We start from the raw sequence: 17,021 nt of genomic DNA, 5'->3' as shown, positions 1-17,021 counted from the left end.
CTCATGTTGATGTCACAGACACACTAACATACCCAGAGACACACACACGCACACCCCCCTCTCTCACTCACCTGCATTCTCTTCCTCACAGCTCTGTTTGATCTTTCTCCAGCACACGAAGGCCAGGGCTACCAACAGTGCGACGAGACAGACAGAGAGCCCCACGGTCACCCACAGGGCCTCAGGGGGGAATGTCATGGGCTGCCCTGGGAGGGGAGATGGGGAGAATGGAGAGAGACTGTCATGCCTGGCCCCCAGTGGCCCTGAGGACAGCCCCTCTGCCTCCAAGGTGTGAACAGGGGCTCCTACCCTCACTGGGCCCCGACACCATGAAGAGAGCTTACTTAAGTTCCCGGGCCCCTTCCCTGCCCAACCATACACCCTCTAAACCCTGACGGCCGTGGCTGCCGTGGACATGCCTCAACCTGGGTGGGCTGAAGAGTCTGTGGTTGATGATGCTCAAGAACCTTCCATGGCTCCCTACTGACATGAGAATAGTGCTTCAGTCTTCTTCTTTGTAATTCCACTGCTCCAGCCAAACTGGTATCCTAACCATTCTCTGCAGAGGCTCCTTCCAGCCCCCTCACCATTGCTGTCAGTTTCCTCTACCTAAAAACTGCTCCCTAACTCCCCATCTAGCTTACGATTCCTCCTCGGGAGGCCCTCCCTGATTACCCCAGTCCCACCTGGTGATACCCCCCCATCTTATAGATCAGGAGTTGGCAAACTACAGCCCGTGGGCCAAATCTGGCCTGTGGCCTGTTTTTGTACAACCCTTGAGTTAATGAATAGTTTTACATTTGTAAAGGGTTACCAACAAAAGGAGAGGCAGCAGCAGCAGTAGCAACAAAGACGGTATGTGGCCCACAAAACCTAAAATATACATTATCCAGCCCTTGACAGAAGATGTTTGCAGATTCCCGTGTAAAGATGAGGGCGGACACTGAGGGTGCCAGAGTGAAGGCTCTGGGTTTACCCAAGAGGAAGAGACTTGCCAGGGGAATGTTTCTGTGAAACGCTGAGGGCAGAGGGAAGGAGTTGAGCCACCCTCGCCTGGGTCAGGGCCAGCAGCTGTTCTGAGCACACCATCCTCCAGCCCAGTCCCAGGACCCACGCGGGGTCCTGAGCAGAGGCCCTGGAGACGACAAATCTAACAAAAGCCAGGGGGAAGGCAGCTCCTGCAGAAGGTGCTGTCAGAGCAGACAGCAGCGCCATGAACCCTTGGGCAGTGGAGACCGTGGCACAGATGCAGGGATTTGCAGCCAATGTCACTTTCAACGGGCGTGGCTGGCAACGCTGCCGCTCTGGACATTGGCAGCAAAGGGACCCATCACCCTGGTGAGCAGGAGCAGGGGAGGAGGACAGGAGCTGATACGAGGGGCCTGGAGGGTCAGTCCCTGAAGCTCATGGAAGGGACCTCTGGGAATCCCAGGGTGAGGCCCCTGCAGGAAAGCAGAGTCACGGAAGTACCCAGGAGGAGGGGCTCTTGCTATGGCCACCCTCAGGCTGGTGTTGGTGCCTGGAGCGCAGGTCAGACTTGCCCTCAGCCCACCAGTCAAGGACAGAGCGGGGCTCAGACCTGCATCTCCAGGTTCCACGTCCAGTGTTTGCTCCATAAAGCCCCCTCCACATACAGCACCCCCACGAGCGGGAGAGACCAGGCTGGAAGACTGAAAGTCTCAATCCCAGAGTGTTTAACAAGGCTCAAAGCTGCCTGAAGCAAAATACAGGCCAAGGGCTCCAAAGTAGGCCAGTTTTGCTCTCACAAAAACAGGAGGCTGGGTGGTGGGGAGGAGAGAAAATTAGGCTGAGAGGCTAAAAGTTGGATTCTGGTTCCGGTTCATCTGCTCACGGCAGGCTGCCGGAGCCAAGGTCCACAGACCCCCATGTTTGAGTTTAGAGGGGCCACAAACCCTCAAAACTTAAATGCAAGTGACTGCATATATTATCATGCATCCAATTTTCAGAGAGGTGTCTAATCACCGAAAGAGTCAGAGCCACTGTGCTAGCCTGTGGCCTTGGGAAAGTTCTCTCTTCTCTCTGGATTCCAGTTTCCTCATCTGTGAAATGAAAGCACTTTAAATGTCAGCTACTGAGATTTTCAATAAAGATTTTTCTCTTAGGTGGGGTAAATGTCCCCAGTGTGCAGGAAAGGAGGATGGCAGCTGACATGAGAGGCCAGTCCACGAAGCACACTGAAGAAACCCCTGGGGATCCCAGGGTGGGGCTCCTGCAACAAAGCATGGAGCAGAGCCACAGAAGTACCCAGGAGGAGGGGCTCTTGCTATGTCCACCTCTAGGCTGTTGTTGGTGCCTGGAGCACAGGTCAGCCTTGCCCTCATCCCACCGGTCAAGGACAGAGTAGGGCTCAGACCTGCATCTTCAGGTACATGAGTACAACCACATTTATATTCACAAGCCCTTTCTACACGGTGTGGCGAATATCCAGTTCAGCTCAGTGTGCAAATTATCACAGAGTTCACCAATCCTTCAAGGTCCCCTCAACTCCCACCTGTCCCTAGAGACTTCTCCTGAAACTCCAGCCCATTCTGACCACCGCCCCCCTTCTCTGAAAGCTTCACCTTCTCTGTCAATCCTGCTCTATCTAATATTTCTGATTCTCTCCTGTGGATACATCAGACCATATACTGTTCTCTAAAAGGTCAAAGAGACCCCTCGGGACATCCAACAGCCCAGGGCAGTGACTCCTCCACGGAAAGCACAGACCTGAGGGTCTCCAGAAAGAGGGTGGGATCAATCTTGGGGAGGGGGTGGGCAGAGGGAACACAGCCTTGCCAGAAGGAAAACCCTAAAAGAAAAGGAGGAATGAGCCTGAATTTCTAGAAGGCAAGTGTGATGGGCACTGCCTCTGAGCTTGCAGAAGTAAAGGCCACGTAATGTCCATGTAAGTGGGGGCAACAGGAAGATAGAATAAGTCTGTGAGTCCAGAGGCTTATGCAGAAACTGGCCACCAGGGGGGTTAGGACTTGCATGGGCTGTGGGTCGGGTGGAAGTCATGGAAGAGAAAATAGGAGAACCAGATGGACAGAACGTGCTGTCCTGACCCCAGAGAATGCAGGGAGACCCCTGGGAAAGCTTAGTTGGCCCATGAGGAGGGACAGAGGAGCCAGAATGAGGTCCAAACAAGGATTAAGACTGCCTCTCCTGGCCTGAGTGTGGGCCTGAGCCCGCTTCACCTGAGTGCCACTCAGGTGGGCACTAAAGGAAGGGAAGTGTGTCTGGGCTAGGACCCCAAAACCAGAGATGGTGGCAATTGCCACAGGGGCGGCGTTGATCTAGTGTTTGACCACATGGGGGCAGCAGAGAGAGCCGGCTGTTTCAAAGGCTGCCTGGGTCCCGCTCAACTCCATCAGGAGAGCTGACATTGATGGGGTGAGGGGTATGGCCACCTGGAGAGGCCCAGCCGTCTCTCAGGGCCTCGCAGTCAGATGGTGCCCAGCATCAGATGGTGATGTAGCAACACCTTCCCAGCACTTGGAGAGGTTCCCGTAGGAAAGCACTCCAGAGCCATGCCTCGTGGCTGCTGCAGAACTCCCGCCCACACCTCCAGATCCAGGTAGGTGCTCAGTTCCCTGCACAAGAAGCACAAGTACCACCTAAGACACTCTTAGAAGGGCAAACACTACAAATGATTCCTATCAGCTCGATAAAGCAAGTCCCTTAAGGACTTCATGGAGTAGAGTCTGAAACACCTGAAATGTATGAAAATGTTTTAAGTCTTCTGACCACCCAAGCCTACCTAAATTCCAGCTCAGGGTCCAGATAAAAGGCAACGGCCCCCTCTATCCCTCCCCAGCTGTTCGTCTGCCCCTACCTGTGATGGTGACAGAGCCATGAGCGTCCTGCTGCAGCACGGGGTTGCGCACCAGGCAGCTGTAGGTGCCATTAGCACCCAACACCACCCTCAGGACACTGCGCACGTCGAACAAGCCCTGCTCGTTAGCCATCTGAGACGTGGTTACATTGCCGGTCAAGGGCGCACCCTGCCCATCCTGCCAGAGCACTTCGGCCTCGGGGTAGCCCCGGTAGCTGGAGCACGTGATGGTCACCGTGTCCCCGGGCCGCAGGTCCTTGTTGGGCTCCAGGGTCATGCTGGGCTTTGAGTAGGGGGCTGGAAGAGAGCAGAGGGTAGAGGGCAGAGGTCAACGTAAGGCAAGGGCAGCGGGACACAGTGGAGGGGAAAGGTGCCTGGGGCTGTGAGGACACGGGTCAGTCCTGGGTCAGTGGGTAAAGGGGCTGCGGGAAGTATGAGGAGTGTGCCAAAGGGAGGGGACCCCCTCCCCTTCGCGGCTCTCACCTGCCACCTGCAGGCTGACCGCGGCGCTGCCGAAGTCCCGGATGCTCACGAAGCAGGTGAAGCTGCCCTCATCAGCCACGCGCACGCGCTGCAGCCTCAGGGACGCGTTGCCCTGAGCCAGCAGGTCTGGGAAGAGCGCAGTGCGATTGGCATAGGCGCTGCCCTGGTCGCGGCCCTCGGCGAAGCTGTGCACCAGCTGTTTGGTGTCTGTCAGCTGCCAGATGAGGTTGAGCTGTGCCAGGCTGAAGCCGGGCTCGGGCAAGAAGGAGCAGCGCAGGGTGGCGTCAGTGCCCACGAGGGCTACCACGGGGTCTTCGGGAACCTGGACTTCCACAGCACCTGAGGGCGAGGTTGGAGCGGCAGGCAGTGAGGAGGGGCGCCGACACTCTGGGCTACCACCCCCCAGCATCCTGCTCCTCCATCAACCCCCAGGTCCCTTTCCATCTTCCCATTTTCTCCCCAGACCTAAAAACAGATTAAGTCTCAGCACTTCAAGACGTGGAGTCTCCCTAATCTTCTGACAAGAATCACAGCAGTTTGGCCTTGGCCTGAAAAGGTCCATCCCCGGGGGGAGTGGGGGAGGGGGGGACCCGGCCTAGAGCAGCCTCCAGCCCTAGCAAAACTCCCCTTTCCACCAGGATCCATTTCCCTCTCCTATCCTTCCACTCTCTTCTGAGATCTGAATGCTTCTCCATTCTCTCCAGAGGTTTCCAGAGCCCTGGAATCAGGGGACCCAGAGAGCTGAGAGGACCTGTAATCATCACCCTCACCCACTCCCACCACGGTTAGATTGCCGCCTATGCACCCTGTTTATCTTTTCCGTTATTATTATTAGGCATCTCACTGTTCCGAGAGACTGAAGGTATGGAGCTAGAGTCAGATACCGTGACCCCTGCACACAGGACCACCACCACCCCCAGGGGGATATTTAAGAAAACAAAACAAAAACCTGTGGGGTTTCTATGCGGTGTAATGGTGACAGAGCCATGAGTGTCCTGCTGCAGCACGGGGTTGCGCACCAGGCAGCTGTAGGTGCCATTAGTGCCCAACACCACCCTCAGGACACTGCGCACGTCGAACAAGCCCTGCTCCTTAGCCGTCTGCGACGTGGTTACGTTGCCGGTCAAGGGCGCACCCTGCCCATCCTGCCAGAACACTTCGGCCTTGGGGTAGCCCCGGTAGCTGGAGCACGTGATGGTCACCGTGTCCCCGGGCCTCAGGTCCTTGTTGGGATCCAGGGTCAGGCTGGGCTTTGAGTAGGGGGCTGGAGGGGAGCAGAGGGTAGAGGGCAGAGGTCAACGTAAGGCAAGGGCAGCGGGACACAGTGGAGGGGAAAGGTGCCTGGGGCTGTGAGGTCACGGGTCAGCCCTGGGTCAGTGGGTAAAGGGGTTGCGGGAAGTATGAGGGGTGTGCCAAAGGGAGGGCACACACACCCCCTTCGCGGCTCTCACCTGCCACCTGCAGGCTGACCGCAGCGCTGCCGCTGCCAAAGTCCCGGATATTCAGAAAGCAGGTGAAGCTGCCCTCATCAGCCACGCGCACGCGCTGCAGCCTCAGGGACGCGTTGCCCTGAGCCAGCAGGTCTGGGAAGAGCGCAGTGCGATTGGCATAGGCGCTGCCCTGGTCGCGGCCCTCGGCGAAGCTGTGCACCAGCTGTTTGGTGTGTGTCAGCTGCCAGATGAGGTTGAGCTGCGCCACGCTGAAGCCGGGCTCAGGCAAGAAGGAGCAGCGCAGGGTGGCGTCAGTGCCCACGAGGGCCACCACGGGGTCTTCAGGGATCCGGACTTCCACTGCGGCGCCTGGGGATGCGGTTGGTGGGGTGGGACGGTGAGGAGGGGCCGGGACACTCCGGGCCTCCCTAGTCCCCCTCCCCTTCCGGGTTAACTTCAGGCCCTGTCCACTCCCTTTTTTTTTTAAGGCCTAAGAGTTTATTACCTTTGGTTCTAATTCAATCAGCAGGAATATAGTAAGCACCCACTATGCCAGGGGTAAGAGTTAGCAATGCCACGGAGAACAACACCAAGGTCACACCCCTACAGAGCTTACGTCTTAGCGGGAGAGAGGGACAAACTAGCACACAAATTCTTATTAGTATATGATTGGAGTATGAAGGAAGAAAGCAAGCCAATGGATAGAAAGCAAGGAGGTAGCTTTTCAAAACTCTGGCAGGTATTTTACACCTGTCTGTGCTGGTTGCATTTCCCAAATATATATTATCTTTACAAATTGTAAAAAGGGAGTCTTAAAAAAGTATGCACCAAAATGTTATTAGTGGTTTTCTCTGGATGAGAAAGAATCACAAGTGCTTTTTCATTTTTCTTTTCCTAAATACACATGATTAGTTTTTATGCAAGAAAGAAAGAATACCCATGCATTTAAATACGGTGGTGAGCCACTTTCTCCATAAGGAGATATTAAGCTGAGATTGAAAGGGAATGAAAAAAGAGTATGACATAACCAGAGAAAAGCCCGGTGGGTCAGGTTCCCCTGCTCCTACCCCTGCCCTGCAGCCTCCCACCCAGTCACCTCTGCCTCCAGTCCAGCTCTTCTTTTAGAGCCCTGGAAAATTAAGTAGGGGTTCCTGATAGCTTTTCTTGTGGTGAGATGTGTCCCCTGGCCTGGCACTGCCATTCTTGGGTAATGGTTAGATTGTGTGCTTTGGGCACCAGCAAAGCAGGCACACTCAAAAAGTGTGAAGATAGGGCTTCCCTGGTGGCGCAGTGGTTGAGAGTCCGCCTGCCGATGCAGGGGACACGGGTTCGTGCCCCGGTCCGGCAAGATCCCACATGCCGCGGAGTGGCTAGGCCTGTGAGCCATGGCCACTGAGCCTGCGCATCCGGAGCCTGTGCTCCGCAATGGGAGAGGCCCGCGTACCGCAAAAAAACAAAAAAAAAAGTGTGAAGATCAAACAGTCTCGAAACAAAGCTAACTGAATACTGCACTCATTAAAGGTTTCTCACACTTAGAAAAATAGCATTTTATAGTTAGTATTTTCATCATGAATAACATACAGGTAGTGGGTATCATCATCTTTGCAGTGTGTAGTGATCTCTAAAGGTCTTAAGTGGGCATTGGATCTCTTGCCACAATGCCAGGTGCCACAGGCCAGCTCTCCAGTTGGAGACCAACAGGGTGCCCCTTGTATCGGGCATTTGGGGGATGAAACCGGAGGAATCACCCAGACAAAGCCCTTTGTCTGAAGAAATCAAAGGATCAATAGCTCTGGGTAAAGCGGTGCTTCCTCTTTCCGACCACCAGATGGCACCAGACACTCAACTTTGTCTACCCCTTGGCGGGAGAAGGCAAACTCTCCCTTAGAGCAGAAACTGATTAGGATTTGAATTATGATGATGTTGTTATTAAAGTAGCTGCCATTATTGAATGCTAACTCTGTGCCAAGAACTGTGTGGGAAGATTTACACACCTGCTATGTGGCTGGCATCCATCTTGGCCCTGGAGACACATCCTGCTCTTTGAGCAGAGCAGGCAATCAGCAAGCAAACATATAATATGTCAGGTGGAGATAAATGTTGGGAAGAAGCATGAAGTAAGGTCAGGGAAAGGGAGGGAAGATGAACTATTTTATACAAGGTAGCCAGGAAAGCCTGGGGAAGGTGGCATTTGAGCAAAGGCTTGAATGAAATAAGGGATCAAGTCATGCAGACATTCGGGGGCACAAAGTTTCAGGCAGAGGGAACAGTATGTGCAAAGGCCCTGGGGAGGAAGCACACATACAGTTGGTTCGAGAAACAGCATTATCACATTTAGTGCTCACATTACCATTTTACAGAAGAGAAAACAGAGTCTAAAAAATGTAAAGTAAGTTGCCTGTTGGATCCCAGAGGTAGGAATGAGGTGGACAGGGCAGAGAGGAGATTGGGAGGAGGTTAGCCAAAACCTCCCCAGCCCTGCTAGACAGAGAGGCTTGGTGGGAATGGTCCCCTCCTCCCCCACCTCCAGGCCCCACTCTGCTCCCCTCACCTGCGAGGCAGAACCACAGCACTCCCAGGGCAGTGGCCACACGCATACCCGTGCTGCCCGGTCCACACAGCATCTTCCCGTGAGGCAGCTGACAGCTGGGCTCTCCGTGGTGGAAGGCTGCCCCTGCCTGTGAGGAAGAGGAAGTGAGCCCTTTGTCTCAAAACGTCCTCCCCAGGCCCTCTCTCACCTCATCTCCCCTAGACCAGCTTGGTGGAAGACTGCAACTGCCCGCTCGGAGGTCCTCCCTCCTATACCCGCACAAGGCTCCCTGCTGAGGGATATTTTGAGAGATGCTGGCAGGAGGGAAGTGAGTCACTGGGGAGGCTGGATCAGGGGAGCAGGGCAGTGGACAGCTGGGACCCACCCCTTCTAAGATGTTGGTATGCAAACAAAAGGAAGGAGAGGCAAGGCAGCTAGTAAAGGCAAGTCTGTCTGCTCAGGCCAAGGATGTACATGGACTGGTTTGGCTCAAGACAACAGCTGGTAGGGGAGAATAAGACTTAGAGATTGGCTAAGAGGTTGAAAGTTTATCCTAAAGGCAGCTGGGAGCCACTGAAGGTTCTGGAATAGAGGAAAGGATATGGTCAGAGCTGCGGTTCCTAAAGATTACTCTGACAGCTGTGCAGGATAAATGAGAAAAGCTGGACAGAAGAGACAAAGCAGGTCTGGGAGAAAGCGACAGCATGGTAGGACAGGGGAGAGAGAGAGGGAGCAGTCAGGATGTCCATGGTTTTGAGCCCAGTGACCAGGTGGGACACTCACGGAGACAGAGAATGTGGAAGGGCTCGGTGTAGGGCACGTATAGTGAGCAGTGTTTGTGCAGGAACTTCCAGGTGAGACTTCTAGAAGGCAGCCTGGTATATGAGTACGGGGCTGAAGGGAAAGGACACTGGCTAGTTTAACCTGTGTGTAGTGAGTGCCCAAGACCGATCAGAAATGGACGAGGCCTGGACTGGGGCTGACCCCCCAAGCGGAGTCAGGACTGAGTGAGGTATTTCTGTGACTACACGTCAGACCTGAGCCAGGGAGGCCCAGACCTCCCCGGGTCCAGCCCCGCTCCTGGTCCTGGCTGCCCTTCTGCCCGCCCCCAGCCCCACCAAGCTGTCCGCCTGCTCCCTGTGTCCCACAGCTGCTGCCTGATTGTTCGCGCCACCTCCTGACCAAACGACGTCACCAGGGTCGATTCATGCTATCCAATACGATTTCACAAAAATATAAAAGGTTTCACATTCTCCAAAACCACCCAGGGAGCCGGGCTGCCTGACTTGGTCCCATTCTGCAAGAAGAAAACAATTAAAGCCAAGATAAGGGAGGGGGCTTCGTTAGTGTGATGTAATTTGCCAGAGAGCACAGATGAGAAGGGTTCGAGTTCCCCACCTCCTGACACACCTCTCTGCCCTTTCAGGGAGCAAATGTCATCAACAGCCATTAGCATCAATTCCAGTCACAGGCACCCAGCCTCAACCCTCCCAGTCCCAGCCTAGCACCCCACTCCCCAGCCCCCCCCACACACACACCCAGCAGCTGAGCTGAGGGAGTCCCTTAGCCAAGCCGGGTGCATCCTGCCCAGTACATCCTCCACCCCCAGCTGTCCGCGGCGGGGAAGCCCTGAGCAGCCACTTCCTTCCCAGACACTTCCGGTCCAAACCTGGCGGCCTCAAAGCCTTGCCACCTGCTGAGTCAGCAGCCTTCACGCTCCATTCATAAAGTCACCCTTGGCGGGCACCACATCCTGCCTACAAGGGCCACCACGGCCCAGAGGAAGTGCTGGCAGGCAGCGGCCTGCCATGCTTGCCTGCCCACTGAAGGAATCACAGGGACTAAGGTTAAGAAACTCCCAGATTCCGAGTCTCCCTTCCTTTCTTTCACCCCCAGACAGAACCAAGGCCTGTCCTTCCTGGGCCTCCCTCACCCTTCCCACTGATGCCCATGCCCACCGTCTCCCACCCTCACCTGTGCGGCCAGCACTCCTGTGATCCTCCTGGGACCCTCCAGTCCATCCCTGACAACCCCACATTTTACATGTCTCCTCTTAGGACCTGAGGTAGGAATCTGCTCACATCCTTCCCCCACAGGCACCTCTCATGGTTCCCTATTTACCGCGGGAGTAAACCCACACGCCTCTGCCTGGTACTCAAGACCTTTCTTATGACTTCTCCTTCATCCATCAAGCTAATTCCTGCCACTGGGTTGTACTTGCCAGGGTCGCTTGGGACTGCCTGCCACCTCCACGAATGTGGGGAGGTCAGGGAGCACCTCTCTTCCGACCAGACCTATCAGGTTCCCCAAGGGCCGAGCTGTCCTTCCCTCCAGAGGGAGGATGAGAGGTTCGCAGGGCATTGGATTTGCTCCCTTCAACTCCCTTCCTAGACTCTGGACTCAGGGAAGTTCCCACTCTCGTGCTTTCCCTGGGGAGAAGCCCTTGACACACCAGAACCGAGGACACCAAGAGACTCCCACCCCGATAGCTGGGCTCCCAGAGTTGAAGGCAGGAGGGAGAAACACATCTCAGAGACAAGATGTTGCCAGGGAATGAGAGCATGGCCTGTGACCAGTGGGACAGATGGGCTGCCTAGTACGCAGAGCCCCATGGAGACACACAGACCTCACGCTGCATTCATACCACGCTGCCCACCTTTTCTACAAAGGGGAATTGTCATCCCCAGGCAGGACCTGCCCTGGAGTCAGCAATGTACTGCCCCTCCCAGTGAGTCAGCAGACGGTTCTTCCTCCCCACCCCACCCCACCCCGCCGAATGCGGGAACTCCACGGAACCCTGCCAGGAAAGACCCCAGGGTGCCTTGGCTTTCCCAGAGGAGCAGGAGTGAGGGGGCCAGGCCACCCTTGGCCTGAGGGTACAGTAAGTGCATCCAACCTCAGCAGAGGTGGAGCCACAGGGAAGCTCCCAAGAGATGACCCAAGATGTACCCCCATAAAGCCAAAACCAAAGATCAAGGGCTGAGGCTGGGCTCTTTACCAAGATGCCCTGGACCTGGGGATATCCAAGAGGAACTCCTTGCCCCTACCATGACCACCAATAGCACCCCATATTCTCTTAACCCCCTGCCTCTTCCCAATTCCTGCAGGGGCTGCTTGGATAACATTTCCCACGGAGAGGGCAAGAAGGGTCAAGCCACATAACCGGTGTCAATCTTTGCTAGCCGGCATAGGATAGAAGCACAGCTTCTGAAAACAACAGTTAAGCCCCTGGATCCAGCTATGCCTGAAGCAAGCTGTACACCTACACTGCCCAGATACTTGAGCCAATCATTTTTCCCCCCCTCAGGCCAGTTTGAGCTAAGTTTCTATTACCTGCAATTGAAGCAGTCCTTGAATATACATTCATTTGTGTATTTAGTTATTCACTTAACTATTCACCAAGTGCCTGGGAGGCAGGCACTGGGAACAGAGGACTAAGCTGCGTCTGTCTTGCATCAATAGGGAAGTGAACAGAAATCACCTCAGTTCTGTACAGAGTGCTGTTTCAGATACAGTGAGGGCTATCTGGAGGCACCTCTGAGATGTGATAACCCTAAAGGCGAGTGCTGACAAATGATGAGCAGCTCCGCAGGTAGACAGGCTGGGAAAGGTGGTCTCTCCCCAGCCCCAAGAGACCTGTCCTCCTGGCACTGCTTATCTGCCTCTCAGCCAGATCTCTTTGAAACAGTAAAAAGCAAGCCCAAAGTTTGGGTTCCAGTCCCACTTCTGACACTTTGCTGTGCAGTCTTAATAGGTGACTTCCCCTCTCTGAGCTCCATGTTCCCATCTGTAAAAGAAAAAACGCTTTACTGGATGCTAATGGAACTTCATTAGTACGTTAAGCCTTCATGTACTCTATCCTTAAGGTCCAGCCAATTAACTGCCATGCAGGTCACACTGAAATGTACAAAATGACTGTGGTAGAAACCACTAGTGTTCCCCTTACATCTGTTCTCCTCCTCTTCTGTAGAATATTTTGTTAGGCACAGGGCCTCTTGGCTAAAGACTACAGATCCCAGCCTGCCTTGCAGCAGGGTATGGCCATGTGATCATTTTCTGGTTAATAGGATGTGGGAGGAACTGATGTGTACAACTTCTGGGGCATGCCTTTAAAGAGAAGGAGCATACCCTCTCTCTTCTCCTCCCCCTTCCCACTGGCTGGAACACAGATGTGGTGAGCTATCTAGGACCATACTGCCAAAGGCAACACCCTGGGGACTGCAGAACTGCAGGACAGAAGGCCCCTGAGCGGCTGCAGTATCAGCACTGGACATACCCGGACTGTCACTTGGGTGAGGATAAGCATCTGTTCTAGCGTCACCGTTATTTTGGGTCTTTCTTACAGCATCTGAAGTGACTAATTTAGGGACTCATCCCTCCCTTCCTCTCCCGCCTTCTCTTCCCCCTCTTCCCACCCCGTGAAAATTGCTACTGCTCAGAGCAGCAAAAGGAAACCACATCTAGAATAGGTGTTTCAAAACATGAACTGAACGCTATCTCATCAGAGTCACTTAATGATACCTGGGCACAGCTTAGGAGATATTTCAAGGGTAGACATGACTGGTCTTAGGGATTGTTTGCACGCGAGGGGCTGGAAGAGCCAAAGATGTACTGAAGGCTTCAACCGATGGGTGCGTGTGTCACACACAGAAGATGGGGAGACCTGGAAATGAGGGGGAAGAACAATTCTGACTGGGCTTGGAATGGATTATCTGTGACAAAATGTTTGATGGATTCCTGGACACACAGAGCTGGAACTCAGAACAGGACGGGGGAGCTATTCATGGAATCCAAAGTTGGGATCACTGAGGGAGCTCATGGAATAAGAAGAGCCCCCCCCCCCCGCCACCAAACAAATTCTGAAGAAGATGCAGAAGTTAATGATCAGGTCGCAAAACGGGGAACCTTTCTCTGGCCACTCCCACAACCTCTGTTTGCTCCCTCTAGGGATGGGCACCCACTACCTCCCAAAGAAATCCACTGGCTTTTGAGCAGCTCTCATTGGTGGAAAGCTCTACCTTTTACTGAGCCAAAGTCTGTCAGCCCATATCGTTCCTCATTCGACCCCTTGGACCATGCAGAACAAGTCTGCCCCCTCCCTTATGACAGCCCTGCAAGTATTGGATATTCCTCTCCCTGGTAGAGGTCATATTGGGCAGCCATGCCACATTTTTCACCAAAACAACCCAAAATAATAGACTGTCAAATCTGTGGCCAACACCCAGAAGTCATTTGCTCAAATTGCTGCAGACCCACATCTCTGCCATCCTCTTCTGAAAAATTCAGGGAAGGGGTGCAGCTTTATAGGATGTTTCATTTGTTACTATTACATTTCATTCAGTTAAGCTGAGTCCCTCACTCCAGCTGCCATGATATATATTTTTTAATTATGGCAAAATACACACAACATGAAGTTTACCATTTGAACCTTTTTTTCTTCTTTTTTGCCTCACCCCATGGCTTGTGGGATCTTAGTTCCCCAACCAGGGATCGAACCTGGGCCCTCGGCAGTGAAAGCGTGTAGTCCTAACAACTTGACCCCCAGGGAATTCCCATTTTAACCATTTTTAAGTGTACAGTTTGGTGGCATTAAGTGCAGTCACAGTGTTATGTAACCATGCCATGATGTTATGTAACGATGCCATTTTTGAAGTACTGTTTTGACAGTACCTGGTGCATGGAAGGTGCTCAATAATTTTTTGGTGGATGAAGAAGAGAACAAATGAATTTATCTAAAAAGGTTGCCCTCCTCTCCCCACTTTGTTTCTTGTGTCATCAAGGTCCTCAGGGAGAGGACAGGAACAGGAAAGCCGTACAGCCCTAGGGTCTGCCCCAGGATCAACGTCCATCCACTATTCAGGGCTTTGGGGTCACAAGTTTTCCTACTTGTGCTGCCACTCACCCAGCTGCCCATCTTTCTCATCCCCAAAGTGTCACTGCTTCTGGCAGGGGACCACTCAAGTGGAGAAGAACCAGAAAAAAGGCTCATTTGAAGAAAATGGACTCTTCCTCAAGTGCTCAATTGACAATTAGTTCCAGGGTTCTGTCAGGGATTAAGGTCACCAATCTGTTTTTCCCATAATCTACCTTATTCCCCATAAAACTGGTTATTTGCCCATCTTAGGTCTTCCAGCATTCATTTATCCATTCACACAACAAACATGATGCAGGTTTATGGCAGGTATTACGGGAACGGAGGGTCAAGCACTTCATGGAGGAGTGGGGAGGTTTAGTTGGACCTCCTAGAGGAGGAGACATTTCAGCTGTCTGGCACAGGCAAAGTCACGGAGCAGCAAGCACCCACAGCATATTCTGGGAAGACGGGGACTCCGAGGAGAGGCAGTCAGGAGATGAGGCAAGGGAGGTGCTCAGGGGTCGGTTAGGGACCCTGGATTGATTCTGTACACAGTGGGAAACTGGAATGCTGCGACCCACACCTTCCCCCTCCCCCCGCTCCCACTGTCTACCCCAGTTGTCCTGAAATATCCCTGATAGCTTCTCAGAGATCTTATCTCCAAATTCACTCAGCAATCCTAGGGGCCAGAAGACAAATCCATTTAAAGCAGATTATCACCTCCCCTTCTGGCCTGAACTTGGGTTCCTCCTTAACAGCTTCTGTCCCTTCTTTCCTTGATACAGAAGCAAAACAGATGCTGCGCAGACCTTCTCTACCTTCACTAGTCAGTCTTGATGCTCTTATTTTGTTCCTCATCGTTTCTGCGAGAGTGCCCCCCTCTCGTTCTAGGCTGGCTCCTTGTGATAACAGGGCTCCGCTTCCCTGCAGGGAACCCAGTCCATTTGGTGCTGGCGGGGCTGATCCCCAGCCTCAGGCCTCGGCGTGTGACCAGACCCAGCTTACTGGAGAATGCCCGCCCTGCCCCCACTCAGTGATTTGCTTGGGAATGAGCCTGTGAGCCAAGCCACACCCAATCAGAGACCTCCCAGGGCTTTGCTGCTGGCGCTCTCAGAAAACACTCTTTTCTTGCTGAGGTTGCTAAGAAGGATGTGGTCTGGGGCTGTTGGCAATGAATCTATCCGCTAGCAATAACCTAAAGAATCGATCCAAACAAATACAGAGGCAGAGGTGAAGGCAGGAGGGATACTGAGCCCCGAAAACAACATTTCAGCCCCTATGCCTGAAGCAAAGCTTCACCAGACTGCCCAGATACATGAGTAATCTTTTTTTTTTCCCTTAAGCCAGTTTGAGCCAGGTTCCTATTATCTACAACCGAAGGAGTCCTTGAATATACGTTCATTCGTGTATTTAGCTATTCACTTAACTCTTCACTGAGTGCCTGTTAGGCAGGCAATGGGGACAGAGAGAGGACTAAACTGTCTCTGTCCTCAAGGAGCCTGCATTACAATAGGGGAGTGCACAGAAATCACTGTGGTTCAGTATAATGTACTACTTAAGATACAGTGAGGACCACTTGGAGGTACCTCAGAGACACGATAACCCTAAAGGTGAACCCTTAAAATTGACCTGAAGCTCCCCAGGTGGTCAGGCTGGGAAAGGCCATTCCAGGCACTGGGAGAAACCCAGGCAAAGGCAGTGAGGAAGGAAGCAGCATGGGAGGCTGGAGGAATGCAGGCCCTTCCATGTGGGCAGACAGGAGATGTAAGATGGTGGTCACAGGAGGAGGAGAAGCTAAAGGGCAAGCCAGGGCTGGAACAGGAGGTCATGTTTGGATTTAGCTTGTAGATGATAAGAAAGAAAGGGTTTTAAGTAGAGGAGTAATATTGTTGCCATAGGTAGGCCCAACCTTTGATTAATTGATGCATATGTAATGTTAACCTTGCAGAGGAGGTTTGAATTTTAAAGGATGATGTTTTAAAAGGGCAATGGTTTACTCAAAATAAGAGCTGATGGCAGAATTTCGGGCATCAAAGAATTTTTTCTCTAGATCGTGTCCTCCCATTTTGAGATGCTCAAAATACCCTGCTCAGCCTGTGTATGGACCTACTGCTGGTTCTGGATGCAGAATCGAGTCAGGCAGGGGTCAGCATAATTTCTTCTGTGAAGGTCCAGATAGCAAATGTTTTAGGCTTTGCAGGCCCTCCCATATCTGTCACAAGTGCTCGACTCTGCCCTTACAGCAGGAAAGCAGCCAGAGACAGTGCATAAATGCATGAGCAGAGCTGTGTTCCAATAGAACTTTATTTATGGACACTCGGAACTGAATTGCATATAATTTTCATGAATCACATGATTTTTTTTCAACCATTAGAAATGTAAAAACCATTCTTAGCTTCTGGGCTATACAAAAACAAGCAGCAAAAGATTGGGCCCAGGGGCCATAGTTGGCAGGGACTGGTTTACAGAAACACTAGCTCCATTCTCAAAGACAGCCAGGCAGCAGCAAAAATGGAAAACAACAGGGAACTGGTACATTAATTATGGTGCATGTATATAATGGAATAGCATACCGCCTTTCAAAAGAAGGTGTACTTACATGGAAATAAGCCCATGACATAGGTCATGTGAATAAAGAATATTGTGAGTTATATGACCTAATTTCTATATTAATAAATGGTCCCATGGTCCAAGATCTAGTCACCTACCTCTCGCTCCATCTCCTATATTTCAGTGCAGGCCCTTCCTTCTCTGGCACTGAAGCCCCTGGAACTTGCTCCTAGGCCCTCTCCTTAATTCTCTCTACTATTTTTTCCTAGATGATTTCATCCACTCCCATGGCTTTAAATATCATTTATATGCTGGCAACTCCCAGATTTACTTCTCCAA

General features: G+C 52.6%; 1 protein-coding gene across 2 annotated transcripts in view; it reads right to left on the bottom strand.

The window, feature by feature from the left end:
• The window catches only part of CD276 (CD276 molecule), a 30,002-nt gene that overhangs the window by 5,843 nt on the left and 7,138 nt on the right, over window positions 1–17,021 (bottom strand). Inside the window, exons 2-7 of one of the 2 annotated variants that reach the window (XM_082648604.1) lie at window positions 8,300–8,426; window positions 5,770–6,117; window positions 5,268–5,582; window positions 4,319–4,657; window positions 3,836–4,132; window positions 72–206 (exon numbers count right to left, since the gene is read on the bottom strand). In XM_082648604.1, the coding sequence (XP_082504730.1) occupies window positions 72–206; window positions 3,836–4,132; window positions 4,319–4,657; window positions 5,268–5,582; window positions 5,770–6,117; window positions 8,300–8,372 (1,507 nt within the window). In that variant the 5' untranslated portion in view covers window positions 8,373–8,426. The remainder of the gene's footprint in view (window positions 1–71; window positions 207–3,835; window positions 4,133–4,318; window positions 4,658–5,267; window positions 5,583–5,769; window positions 6,118–8,299; window positions 8,427–17,021) is intronic. The other variant, XM_082648605.1, reaches the window with a different exon arrangement.

The sequence above is a fragment of the Grampus griseus genome (genome assembly GCF_964374135.1).
Source record: "Grampus griseus genome assembly, chromosome: 2".
Lineage (NCBI taxonomy): Eukaryota > Metazoa > Chordata > Mammalia > Artiodactyla > Delphinidae > Grampus > Grampus griseus.
This window is presented reverse-complemented; position numbering and strand designations above follow the sequence as displayed.